This window comes from Oryctolagus cuniculus, chromosome 19 (assembly GCF_051225735.1).
Source record: "Oryctolagus cuniculus isolate XC-2025 breed Fujian yellow rabbit chromosome 19, ASM5122573v1, whole genome shotgun sequence".
In the NCBI taxonomy this organism is placed as follows: Eukaryota; Metazoa; Chordata; class Mammalia; order Lagomorpha; family Leporidae; genus Oryctolagus; species Oryctolagus cuniculus.
In genome coordinates this window covers 42,749,292-42,761,761 of record NC_142885.1, presented here as the reverse complement: position 1 = coordinate 42,761,761, position 12,470 = coordinate 42,749,292, and the positions used below count along the sequence as shown (strand labels likewise).

The 12,470-nt window shown below is 58.4% G+C and overlaps 1 protein-coding gene across 5 annotated transcripts; it reads left to right on the top strand.

Annotated features, from left to right (window-relative positions):
* Window positions 1-829: 829 nt before the first annotated feature.
* On the top strand, window positions 830-11,308 carry ZNF771 (zinc finger protein 771). 5 transcript variants are annotated; one of them, XM_089321177.1, is made up of 5 exons: window positions 992-1,270; window positions 1,602-1,751; window positions 1,877-2,007; window positions 2,269-2,420; window positions 2,659-3,425. In XM_089321177.1, the coding sequence occupies exons 1-5, from the start codon at window positions 1,154-1,156 to the stop codon at window positions 2,763-2,765; spliced, it is 657 nt and encodes a 218-aa protein (XP_089177303.1). In that variant the 5' UTR covers window positions 992-1,153; the 3' UTR covers window positions 2,766-3,425. The 5 variants fall into 5 exon arrangements, with proteins under 5 accessions (XP_051690957.1, XP_089177303.1, XP_089177304.1 ...); XM_089321178.1 differs by having other exon boundaries at window positions 996-1,270; window positions 3,005-3,425; XM_051834997.3 differs by lacking the exons at window positions 992-1,270; window positions 1,877-2,007; window positions 2,269-2,420; window positions 2,659-3,425 and adding exons at window positions 830-965; window positions 10,283-11,308.
* The last annotated feature ends 1,162 nt before the right edge of the window (window positions 11,309-12,470 follow it).

Here is a 12,470-nt window from a genome sequence, read left to right as displayed (position 1 = left end):
TATATATATTATATCTTGCATGTGAATACCTAGGCCTTTCCCTTTCTCCCAGCTCTGGGGAAGAGGCAAAATTTGAATAGCTGTAATCCTGATATTCAAATTATGCCTCGGGTTCTGCAGACAGAGAGAGAGAGAGAGAGAAGGGGGGGCGGGTTTCTTGCAGTCAGGGAGCACGAGGTTGGAATCCCCTGCTGACCAGCAAATCACTTTACTTTTCTCGGGTTTGTTTTTCTCATTTGTCAAATGGAGATGATACTACTGGTTCCCCACAGGGCTGCTGCAGAGACAACATGGACTGTAGGCAGTTACTGAGTGCCAGTTCTCTTCTGCATTTCTGAGATGTGGCCCGATCACAAAATGGGAGCACCAGATGCCTGCTTCTGCAAGAGAAGTGGAAAATGCAGACTTCCGTGGGGATATCTCCATTTCCAGACGCTGGCAATTAGAGTTCGTAACAGAGACTCCTGCTGTCTTGAAGCCGATTTTTAAAAGTAAACATATTCTGGAGGCAAAAATAATACATACTTCCGTGGACTGGCCCTGGCCCTGGGCTACCCAATTTCCCATCGAGGCTGCCCCGTTGTCAGGGTGCCTACCGCACCCTCCATGCATAATGTAGGCAGATCCGTGGGCCTCCCCGACCCAGAATGAACTCATCTGTACAAGGGGCCAGCCCCCCGTGGTGCAGCCCAGAGACCCAAGCGCAAAGTGGGCGCCCCTGCGCACTGGGCGGCAGCTCGGGACGCTTGTGTTCAAGGAGCGAAATAGCCCAGAGGCGGGAGCCCGGCGAGAAAGGAGAGAAGACGGCCGAGAAAAAAAAAGGGGGGGAGGGGAGAGGTGTGGAGGCCACCGCGGCCGCCTGCAGGCGCCAGCCAGAGGCCCAGGCCGGGGCGGGAGTGCGCGGCACGTGGCCTAGTCCGGGCGGAGCAGACGGCTGAGGCGGCCCCGGGAGCCGAGCCGCCAGGGTAAGTTAGACTCCGGCTGCGAGGACCTAGGACGCCGCGCCGGGGGCGGCCCCAGGTTCCGGGGAACCGGGAGGGAACGGCGCAGGGCGGCGGATCCGGGCTCGCCGCCCTCGCTCGGAGGTCTGGGCCGGACGCCTGGGTCCCTCCGCGCTCCTCCCCCAGGGGGCGGGGCCTTTGCTGTCGGGCCAATGAGCGGCCGCCGCTGGGGCCCCGCCTCCGCCCCGTCCCCCGAGCCGCGGCCTCGCAGAGTGCCCCACAGCCGGGCGCCCAGGCCTGGGGCAGCGCGAGCGCCGAGCCCTCGGCTGGTGAGTGCGCGCTCCTCCCCGGGGTCCCCGCCCCATCCCGCCTCCGAGCCCGTGCCCTGGAGCTCCCGGGCGCCGACCGGGGCTCCAGGGAGTGACTCAGCGCGGGGTGGGTGGCGACTGTGGGGCCGGAGATTCGAACTGTTGAGGGGCCTTGAATGCCGGGACGAGTGGGGTGAACGGGTGGCGCCGAGCTAGGGTGGATGGGACCGGGGTAGGGTTGGGGGGACATCAGGGCTGCTTGGCTTTCCCTGGGCCAGGGCCGTGGTGGTGGTGGTGGTGGGGTGGGGGGTGGGGGGTGGTCCTGAGTTTCTGACCCAGCTTTCTCCCTCAGGATACCAAGATGCCAGGGGAACAGCAGGCAGAGGAGGAGGAGGAGGAGGAGATGCAGGAGGAGATGGTGCTGCTGGTGAAGGGTGAGGAGGAGGAGGGTGAGGAGAAGTATGAAGTGGTCAAGCTCAAGATCCCCGTGGACAACAAGGAGGTAGGTGCCTGCCGAGCCCCGGGGGCGTAGCGTCAGTCGGAAGCCAGGGCATCTTGCCCCTGCTGCATCCCCTGGCCGCAGACCTGGAATTTTGGCGTCGTTTCTTCTTTCTGCCCACTGTCCAGCTCCCATCATGCAGATGCCATGTCCGCTGTGTGCGCCAGGCGCCGTGCTGGGTGCTGGAGAGGAAACTACTCTCGGAGCCCCAAGAAGCTTCATGTGTAGTGGGGTTAGACCGATGGCGGCAGGGCACAGGGTGTGTGCGTGTGGAGGGGGTGGGGTGGCCAGGCCCAGCGTGGGAACAGAATTTGGACTTAGCGGGGAGAGGGAACAGCTTCAGTAACCCCAGCTGACTCTTCGCACGGCATTTTCTGTGTCCCGGATGCTCTCGTAAACACCTGGAGTCTGTGATGCAGGTGGAATGGGCTCCACTTCGTAGGGATTTGGGAGTTGGAGAGAGGCGCTGGGCGCAATGACCTGAGCTATTCCTGCTGTCTTCTGGGGTCTGCCTTGGCAGGGTGCCCTGGCTTCAGGAGCGGCAGCTGAGGTCGAACCCAGGCCCTCCGATGTGGGCTGGAAGCATCTTAGCCATGAGGCTAAATGTCCGCTCCCTTGCTGCACTGGGCAGTGTGGAAACCAGCTCAGGACACTTTGGCCGCACGTCTCCAAGTTAGTAAAGGCAGTGGTGAGACCAGCGGGGGTCTGAGTGGGGTTCCTGTCCCAGGTGGAGGGATGGCCCTCTGGGAGGCACAAAGGAGGGGGTCTGGGCCGGTCCTGCAGTAGCATGGAGGACGAGACTGGGTGGATGGGTGGGCAGGCCGCAGAGGAAGCCTGGGGAAGGTTTGGGTTCGAGTTCCCCACACGGGACCCGCCACCAGGTATCTTTCCGCCTCCCGGGATCCCACAGGACTCCGCTGCTCTAGGCCTCGGCAGCCCCAGGTGCGGCTGGAGGTCTCTTGCCCAGCCAGTTTCAGTGCCCGCTTGGAAGGGGAAGAAAGTGCTGCTGCCCCCTAGTGGGTGTGGTGCGACCCACAGGGGCAGGGGGCAGCGGGGCTCCGCGGGCCCCCTCTTCCAGGGTCACTCCCACCTCTGCTTTTCCCCCACCTCCTGGCTCGGCCGGCCTCCTCCTCCTCCTCCTCTCCGGCCCTGGGAATCCTCCTGTGAGTTAAACTCAGAGGCTCCGGAGCCCAGGGTGGACTTGCGGCTCCCTCGCGTGTCTTAACCTTTTCACGCCTCACTTTCCTCGTCTGTAGAAGGGAAGCCGTAGCAGCACTTTCTTCTTGGAGCTGTGAAGATCTAACGAGTTAATCCATATAAGAGTCACAACCAGGGCTGGCATTGTGACACATGATGGTTAAGCCACCCATTTGAGATGCTCGCATTCCATACCGGAGTGCTGGTTCCAGCCCCAGCCGTGCCTCCTCTGATCCAGCTCCCTGCCAATGCAGATAATAACCCAAGTACTCGGGTTCCTGCCACTCATGTGGAAGACCCGGATCGAGTTCCTGGCCTAGTCCTGGCTGTTCCAGGCATGTGGGGAGTGAACCAGCAGATGGAAGATCAGTCTCATTCTCCCCCCCCCCCATCACTCCGCTTTCAAATAAATAAATCAATAAATCTTGGAGCTAGAATAATTAGAACCATGTCTGGTACAGAATAAACATGTCAGTATTGGCTGCTATTTCTTCTTCTCCTGGAAGTTCAGGGCCATGGGCCAGGTCATCTTCCTGAAGATTTTTCATCAAAGGCTTTCTGGGCCGAGTGCTGAGGACAAGGGGTGAACAGGAAAACCACCCCGGAGGCCTGGAGAGAGACAGCTCCCGGCAGAGAGGGTTTCCCAGAAGGCATTGTTGCCTTGGGGCCAGGAAGGCTTAGTTAGGGGTTGACAAATGGAGGAGGGGGAGGAGGGAGAGGAAAAGGAGAAGGAGGAGGAAGGCATTCCGGAAGGAGGAAACTTGCTAAGTTCAGAGAAGGAGATGGGACCAGAAAGGTTCATGGGGCCAAAGAAGGAAGCGCCTGGGGTAGGAATCTGTTTGGGGTTGTGTGTGATGCCATCAGAAGCCTTAAGTCAGCGGAGGGGTGGGCTTGGGTTTTCTATTTGCAAGAATGATTGGCTGCTTTGGGCTAGGGAGGGCTGGTAGTCTGCTCCGAGGTGGTAGCGACAGTGATGGTGAGAAGGGGCTGTTTTTTTGGCAACCATGACTGGACCAGATGGAGCTGGGCGGGCAGCCGGGGAAGACTGGTGTGACACAGTGCCTGACTGTAGCAAACCCTAGCTCCACCATTTATCTCATGTGCCTCGGTTTTCTCGTCTGTAAAATGGATTGATGATCCGACACCCTTGGATGCCGGTCTAAGGAGTGTCCCCTGGGTGCTGGGGGTTGGAGGAGGAGGGTGGAACCGAGAGCTAAGATCATCGCAGGATCGGGTAGCCCTGTGTCCACAGCAAGTTCATTTGCTTCATGTCTCTGTAAACCGTGATCCCAAAAGTGCCTCCCTGTGCTGATAGCCTGTGGCCCTTAGCTGCCACCCATCCGTCCTGTGGGTGGAATTAGGCTCCGTATATTCTCTCTGCCCATCCAAACCTAATTTCTAACACCTGATTAGGAAAAGAAAAGGTTATCTCATAGGGCTCAGTGCCCATCCGCACCTGCCTCTCTCCTGGGCTGCAACCCCTCGGGATCGACTATTAGCTCTTAACCCTGGGCGTGCGGAGAGCTCTTGGGCTCTGAGCTCCTGTCCTTGTGGCTTCATCTCGGACTCCTGACCCTAACTCTGACCCCACGCCCCAGCTCCAGACAGCCCCACCCCTTCCCACCTGCAGGGCCCACCTCCCCCTTCCCCCCTGCTTCTCCAGGGGTTTTGCTCTTCTCCCTTCTAGATCAGGTTTCTGCATGCACACCAGCTGAGGGTCTTGTTAAAATGAGGATCTTGACCAGGCACTGGGGTGGGGGGTGTGGGACCTGACATCTGCCTCCAGCCAGTTGCCAGCGCTGCTGTAGATGGTACTCTCTGTAGCAAGACACTGCACTGGAGGGTAGGGTCTTGTTTTACACCTTGTACCTGCCCCCTCGAAGGGTCCAGGGGCAGGAGACAGCTGTGTAGGGGGGGCTCCAGACTCAAGTCTGTGAGATTGGAATTGTATCACAGCCAAGAGGCTGGGTGTTCCTAGTTTAAGCTCCGGTTTGGCCATTTTTAGCTGTAGGGCTTGGGTCATCATTTAACTTCTACATCTTATCTATAAAAGGTCGGGCAGAGGTACCTAACCCAAAGAATTGTGAGCATTAAAACAAGAACATGGATAAAAAGAACGTAGCACAACTACTCAATAACCAGTAGAGGTGTTTTTTTTTTGTTCCATTTTTTATTTGAAAGGCAGAGAGAGAGAGAGAGAGAGAGAACTTTCATCCACTGGTTCATTCCCCAAATGCCCACAACATCCAGGGCTGCACCAGACTGCAGCCAGGAGCTCAGAACTCCATCTGGGTTTCACATGTGGTGGCAGGAAACCAAGAGCTCAAGCCATCATCTGCTGCTTCCCGGGGTGCGCATTAGCAGGAAGCTGCTTCAGAAGTGCCAGGACTCAAACCCGCACTCCGGTACGGGATGCCCCCAGCAGCAGCCTAACCATTGTGCCAGAACACCTGCCCTGCAGTTGTCATTATTAATTAGAAAAGTAACGGCTGAGGAGGCAGCCGAGATGTTTGCCCTTGTTAAAAAATATTTAATCGGGATGACAAAAATCCCTAACCTCCAACACCTGCTTATGTTATCCCACTACATTGTATCTCTATAGAGCCCCGTTGTTACAGTGCAAATACCATTCTTTTCCATCTAACAGTTGTAAAATTTTAGACCTACGAGGGCCCTCTTGTCTGGTATTTGCTAAGTTTCAATCACCTGCGTTACTCAGATGTTGTTCTCACCTTATTTACTTACTCATGGTCTTGTTTAAATAGATGGACATTGTTTTGTTAAATAAATTTGCCTGTCTTTAACCAATGATATTGATGAGCTTGTGGGTTTCATGTAACTTCTTACTTTCCTTACATACCTGAGAACAGATACATAATAAGAAGGTAAAAACCTGCGCACAGCCACCCAGAACCCTCTGGTGTCTGCTGGTGTCGTGCCGGGGAATTCTGATGCCCCCTAGCCTGACTCAGGACCGCCACTGAGGCAGAGAGAGGGAGGGACTCACTCCAGTCTTCATGAGCTGGGTCCAGCATGTTCCACCGCCCCCCCAAGATTTAATTAATTTATTTGAAAGAGCAACAGAAAAGGAAAAACAGAGAGAGAGAGAGAGAGGTCTTCCATCCACTGGTTCATTCCCCAAATGGCCACAATGGCCAGAGCCCAGCCAGGCCAAAGCCAGGAGCCTGGACCTCCATCCGGGGACTGAAACCAGCAATCCAACACGCATCCCAGGCAGCGGCTTAACCGGTGACACCGTAGTGCGGGCCCCTGGACTCAGCCTCTTGCTAAGATTCTTCCTCAGCCATCCAAGAGCCCTCCTTCCCGGGGGCCAACCCCAGGGCTGCTTGAGTAAAGAATTCTTGTCCCTAAATCAGCGGACCCAGCACGATGCAGTCTGAGGTTGGCCATGGTCACCTTAGAGAAGGGTGCGTGGGAAAAAAACAGACCAGAAAGATGTACATAAACCGAGAAACGTTCTCTCCCACGATGGCTGGCCGGTGTGCCCAAGTCAGCCCAGCAGAAGGCAAAAGCCGGGAGATTGCAGCCTGTGCAACCCTGCATTCGGCCTGTGCCAAGCCCGCTGAGGCTGTGGGGGAGCGTCTCCATTTAAAGTAGCGAGTTGTAGCATCCCTCTGAGGCGTGGCCTGGGGGCGTGCGCTCAGCCAAGGCTGCAGCCTCCCTGCTGACAGCAGTGGTCTCCCTGCCCCCCATCAGCGGGAGATGGCGTTCCAAGACCACCCGAAGCCACGATGGTCCTGGCTCCTATAAGTGTACACATTGGGTTTCTTCTATCCATATCTCTGATAAAGTTTAATTTCTAAGTGAGGCGGATTAACAGTAACTAATACAGTAGAATGATATCCTTTAATAAAATTCATCTCAAACCTAAGATTTCTGTATTTCTGGAATCTTCCACTCCCTCTGTTCGGCCCACGGTATCGCAGGTCGCCGAAACTAGGAAGGCAAAACTGCAGATGAGGGGTCACCGCCGTCACAGTGGCCGTCCTTTGCGCCGTCTACACCAGGGCGCCTCTGGCTGCTTGCTGATTTCCCACATTGCCGTGTTTTCCAGTTTCTGAGTCGGTTCCCACAACTCGATTGCTTTCAAAACAGTAATTTATGTTGAGAGACAGAGGGCGGGCGAGCTCCCGTCTGCTGGTTCGTTCCCTAGATACGCACAACGGTAGGAGCTGGGAGCCAGGAACTTGACCCAGGCTGTCTCCCGTGGGTGGCAGGAACCCAATGAGCTGAGCCATCACCATTGCTTTCCAGGGCTTGGCACTGGCTGGAAGCTGGAGGCGGACAGAGTGTGGAACCCAGGCAGGCCGGAATGGGACTAAGCCCCAAACTGCTGCTGGCTGGGGGCAAAAGGCCTTGGAGCCTTGCTACTGGCTGCTTCCTGGCCGCCCCTGCCCCCTCTCTTAGCCTGCTTTCCTCCTCTGTGAAATGGAAATAGTGGTAATTTTTATGCAGATTGAACGCGGGCGGTGCTAACCCTATCCTGTCCTTACTAAGTGCCAGGCCCGTCATTTGGTCAACTAGGTTCTTCTTCTTCTTCTTTTTTTTTTTTTTTTTTTTTTTTTTTTTTTTTTTTTTTTTTTGACAGGCAGAGTTAGACAGTGAGAGAGAGAGAGAGAGAGAGAGAAAGAAAGGTCTTCCTTTTTCCGTTGGTTCACCCTCCAAGTGGCCGCTATGGCCAGCGTGCTGCACCGATCCGAAGCCAGGAGCCAGGTGCTTCTTCCTGGTCTCCATGCGGGTGCAGGACCCAAGCACTTGGGCCATCCTCCACTGCCCTCCCGGGCCACAGCAGAGAGCTGGACTGGAACAGGAGCAACCGGGACAGAATCCGGCGCCCCAACCGGGACTAGAACCCGGGGTGCCGGCGCTGCAGGCGGAGGATTAGCCTAGTGAGCTGCGGTGCTGGCCACCAACTAGGTTCTTTTAAGATTTATTTTTGGGGGCCGGCGCCGTGGCTCACTTGGTTAATCCTCCGCCTGTGGCACCAGCATCCCATATGGGCGCCGGGTTCTAGTTCCAGTTGCCCCTCTTCCAGTCCAGCTCTCTGCTGTGGCCCAGGAAGGCAGTGGAGGATGGCCCAAGTGCTTGGGCCCTGCACCTGCATGGGAGACCAGGAGGAAGCACGTGGCTCCTGGCTTCGGATCAGCGCAGTGCGCCGGCTGCAGCGGCTATTGGAGGGTGAACCAACAGAAGGAAGACCTCTCTGTCTCTCACTGTCTATAACTCTACCTGTCAAATTAAAAAGAAAAAGAAAAAAAAATTATTTTTGTTTATTTGAAAGGAAGAGTGTCAGAGACGGAGGGAGGTAGGGAGAAAGAGAGAGATCTTCCATCTGTTGATTCACTCCCTACATGGCCTCAGTGGCCGGGGACAGGGGGCAGACTGAAGCCAGGAGTCAGGAACTCCATCTGGGCCCCCCATGTGGATGGCAGGGGCCCAAGGGCTTGGGCCATCTTCCGCTGTTTTCCCATTGCATTAGCAGGGAGCTGGACTGGAAAACAGGGCAGCCAGGACTTGAATCTGTGCTTGGATGTGGGATGCTGGGGTCACAGGCAGCAGCCTAACGTGCTGTGCCCTGACACTGGCCTGTGAACCACGTCCTTAATTGCTTGGCCCCCATCACCATCGGTCCTGCAGGGTGACTGGCTGTTTTCTAAGGAAGCAATGCACCCCCATAAGTGTTTTAAGTACCAAATGTTTCCCTTCACCTGCTGCTTTTAAACCATTGATTTCCTTTGTCTGATTTTATCTCTACAAGCCCAGACCTCATGAAACTGGCTCACTTTCAAAAACAAATTTTTTTTTCATTTCAGGCCTCAGAATAGCATTGGGTTTTTGCCCTTTTTCTTCATAGCTTAAAAAATGACAGGTGCTTACTTTTTTTTTTCTTTTTAAAGACGTATTTATTATTTGAAAGGCACAGTTACAGAAAGGCAGAGAGAGGTCTTCCATCTGCCTGTTCACTCTGAAAATGCCTGCAATGGCTGGAGCTGGGCGGATCTGAACCCAGGAGCCCACGTGGGTGCAGGAGCCCAAGGACTTGGGCCATCTTCTACTGCTTTCCCAGGCCACGGCAGAGAGCTGGATCGGAAGTGGAGTAGCCAGGACTTGAACCGGCGCCCATATGGGATGCCAGCGCTGCTGGCGATGGCTTTACCTGCTATGCCACAAAGCGGGCCCCAGGTTCTTGCTCTTAAAAGCTGATCAGAGAGAGAGAGAGCTGGATCTGCCCTGCCCTGGCCTCTTGGGTCGGTCCTCCCTCACTGCCAGCTCCTGCTCCGCCTCTTGTCCCCGCCAGCTCTACCCATTCCCCGGGTGCTGGGTGGTGTCCAAGCTCTGAAAACCGCCCAGAGGTTAACAGCTTCTCACCACACCTCTCCAGCCTAAGCCTCAACCCGAGCTCCGGGGCGTTGTCCAGGGCTGTAGGGCCAACCAGGCCCGAAACTGATGTCACCTCCGACTTGCCCCTCCCACCGTCCTCCTCTTGGCCACCGGCAACACTGCCTTTGCGGCTGCTAAGCTCAGAACCCTTGGATCCCTCTGCCGCCTCTCTCTTCACCTCTCCCAGCTAGTCTGTGCGTGTCACCGCCCCCACGTTCCAGGCGCCGGCTCTGCGCTCCTCAGGGGGCTGGAGCAGCCTCCCTGGGCACCGGTGCCGCCCGCTCTCGCTCTCCGCTTTCCCTGCCTTAATCCCAGCAGTTGACTGAAGCCTTTTAAAACGTCTAATCTGCTCACCTGCCGGCTCACACCCCTCCTCCCCCCGCCATCCCCCAGTGGTTCATCTTCCCATTTATATTCAAAGGCAAAGTCCTCTTTGTGGGCTACAAGGCCTTAAAGTGAGCCAGCCACACACCCACACACACACACACACACGCGCGCGCGCGCACGCACGCAATCTGCTGTCCTCGCTTTTTCCTGCCATTTCTGGAACTCCACGGGCTGCCTGTCATGTTCTTCCGGGGAATATCCACGCAGCCTGCCCTCTCACCTCCCTTAGATCTTTGCTTATGTGACCACACCAGCAAGCTGTCCTGAAACCGCGTCCAGTCTTCAGCACCCCCCCCCAACTCGCCTTATCCATTCTTCCTGAAAGCAGGAACTTCTCTTTTCCTGCAACCCAGCACATCGCACACTCCCAGTAGCTGATGAATTAATAAAAATAGCTGTGCACGAAACGTGTTCTCGCTCGGTGGGCACACCCGCCCCCAGACCCCCGCCGCTTTTCCTGTTCACAGACTGGGAACTGAGGCTCAGCGGCTGCCGGCTCCGGGGCCTCTCGGTCAGGGCTGACCTGTCGCCCTCCCCTCTCCCCGCAGGTCCCGAGCGAGGCGCCAGCGCCACCGGCCGACCCGGCGCGCCCCCACGCGTGCCCGGACTGCGGCCGCGCCTTTGCGCGCCGCTCCACGCTGGCCAAGCACGCACGCACGCACACGGGCGAGCGGCCGTTCGCGTGCACCGAGTGCGGCCGGCGCTTCTCGCAGAAGTCGGCGCTGACCAAACACGGCCGCACGCACACGGGCGAGCGGCCCTACGAGTGCCCCGAGTGCGACAAGCGCTTCTCGGCCGCCTCGAACCTCCGGCAGCACCGGCGGCGCCACACGGGCGAGAAGCCGTACGCGTGCGCGCACTGCGGCCGCCGCTTCGCGCAGAGCTCCAACTACGCCCAGCACCTGCGCGTGCACACGGGCGAGAAGCCGTACGCGTGCCCGGACTGCGGGCGCGCCTTCGGCGGCAGCTCGTGCCTGGCGCGCCACCGACGCACGCACACGGGCGAGCGGCCGTACGCCTGCGCCGACTGCGGCACGCGCTTCGCGCAGAGCTCGGCGCTGGCCAAGCACCGGCTCGTGCACACGGGCGAGAAGCCGCACCGCTGCTCCGTCTGCGGCCGCCGCTTCGGCCACCGCTCCAACCTGGCGGAGCACGCGCGCACGCACACGGGCGAGCGGCCCTACCCGTGCGCGGAGTGCGGCCGCCGCTTCCGTCTCAGCTCGCACTTCATCCGCCACCGCCGCGCGCACATGCGGCGCCGCCTCTACATCTGCGCCGGCTGTGGCCGGGACTTCAAGCTACCGGCCGGCGCCACAGCAGCCACTGCCACCGAGCGCTGCCCCGAGTGCGAGGGCAGCTGAGCCGCCGGGCCCGGGGAGGCGCACGCTGGGACCTGCCCTGGGTGCACTAACCTTGGTGCTCGGGTCTGGGGAGAGGCGGGACGGCGGGCCTGGCTGCCCTGGGACCGGAGACAGGGCGGCTCCCCTGCTGGGGTCCCTGGAAACCGTGCCCGGTCCCCCTCGCGACATTCCTTCGGCCCGTGTTAGTGAATAAAGTGTTCTATCTGCACCCCACCCGTGCCTGTGAGTGAGGTGCGCGAGGGAGAGGAGGAAGGCTGGGGTAGCCTTTGAACCCAGGGGACAACTGAACTGTGCGGGGGCCTGAAGTCGCCAATCTGAGGGTCCCACGAGCACAGCGCATCCGAGCAAGGTGTGGCCGGGTGCAGCCCCGTGGAGTGGAGCAGCAGCCTCCTAGCCCTATGGCAAAGGTTTAAAACGCGGGACATCCCGATGCAGACTCAGCCGGGGAGGGGCGGGGCGACTGCAGTGGTGTTGCCCGGAGCTGTTGGATGGGAGGGGTCTCCAAATGCCGCCTTTGCAGCAGAGATGATGTGGAAGGAGGCCTCACCCACCCTGGGGCGGGACGTGCCAACACAGATGGGCTCTGAGGATGAACCTGACATCGTGGGCATTAGAGGGAGGCGGGCCTGACTTGGTGTCTCGGCTTGGTTGGCCGCGGGTCACTGCCACGGAGAGGAAGGTATGGGATGAGACGCTGGACGGAAGCGTTACGTGAGGCCGTGGTTCTGTCCCGAGCTGGACATGCTGAGTGTGAGCTTGGTGTGCAGGGATCCAGGAGGCGATGGCTTAAGAGATGGCATCAGGGTGGGAGCCTGACCGAAGCACCAGAGGGAGGAAGCAGGGAGTGAGCCACGGGATGTCTGAGCATGGGGGATGCGGGAAGAGGGGTGGGGTTGGTGTGAACGCCAGCCCGGGGTGGATGAAGGAGTAAGTGTGGACGTCACCTCCAGGAGGCCCCGGCCCTTGCGGGAGGGCACAGCTGGTGGCTGAGGGTCTGCTGGTTTTGTCAAGGGAAGACTCGGGCAGTGCCCCACGCGTGGGGGAGGCAGGCCGCTGGGATCTCGCCGATGTCAGGTCCCGCACATCACACACAAGGCTAGCTCTAGGTGCGGAGGAACACCTAGAAATGGGCGGGCCTCACTTTTCCCAGGGAGAGGCGGCCCTGCTCTGACTCGCAGGGCCCCTGACAAGTCTCCAGTTGAAAGTATCTGCCAACGTCGCAGGGCCCTCCTCCGGGCCTGGCGCCCCATCTTAGACACACCAGTAGCTCACCACCTTACACCCCCATCGGGCGGGCACTGGGATTTCATCTTATGGCTGAAGACCCCCACGGCACAAAGATGACATCACTGGTGACCGCCACCTGGCCCGTAAG

Coding starts and splice junctions, on each gene's coding strand:
- ZNF771 (XM_051834995.3), top strand. CDS start 1,154: ATGAGCGGCCGCCGCTGGGGCCCCGCCTCCGCCCCGTCCCCCGAGCCG. Junction 1,271..1,601: donor GAGCGCCGAGCCCTCGGCTG/GTGAGTGCGCGC, acceptor TTTCTCCCTCAG/GATACCAAGATGCCAGGGGA. Junction 1,752..10,282: donor TCCCCGTGGACAACAAGGAG/GTAGGTGCCTGC, acceptor CTCTCCCCGCAG/GTCCCGAGCGAGGCGCCAGC.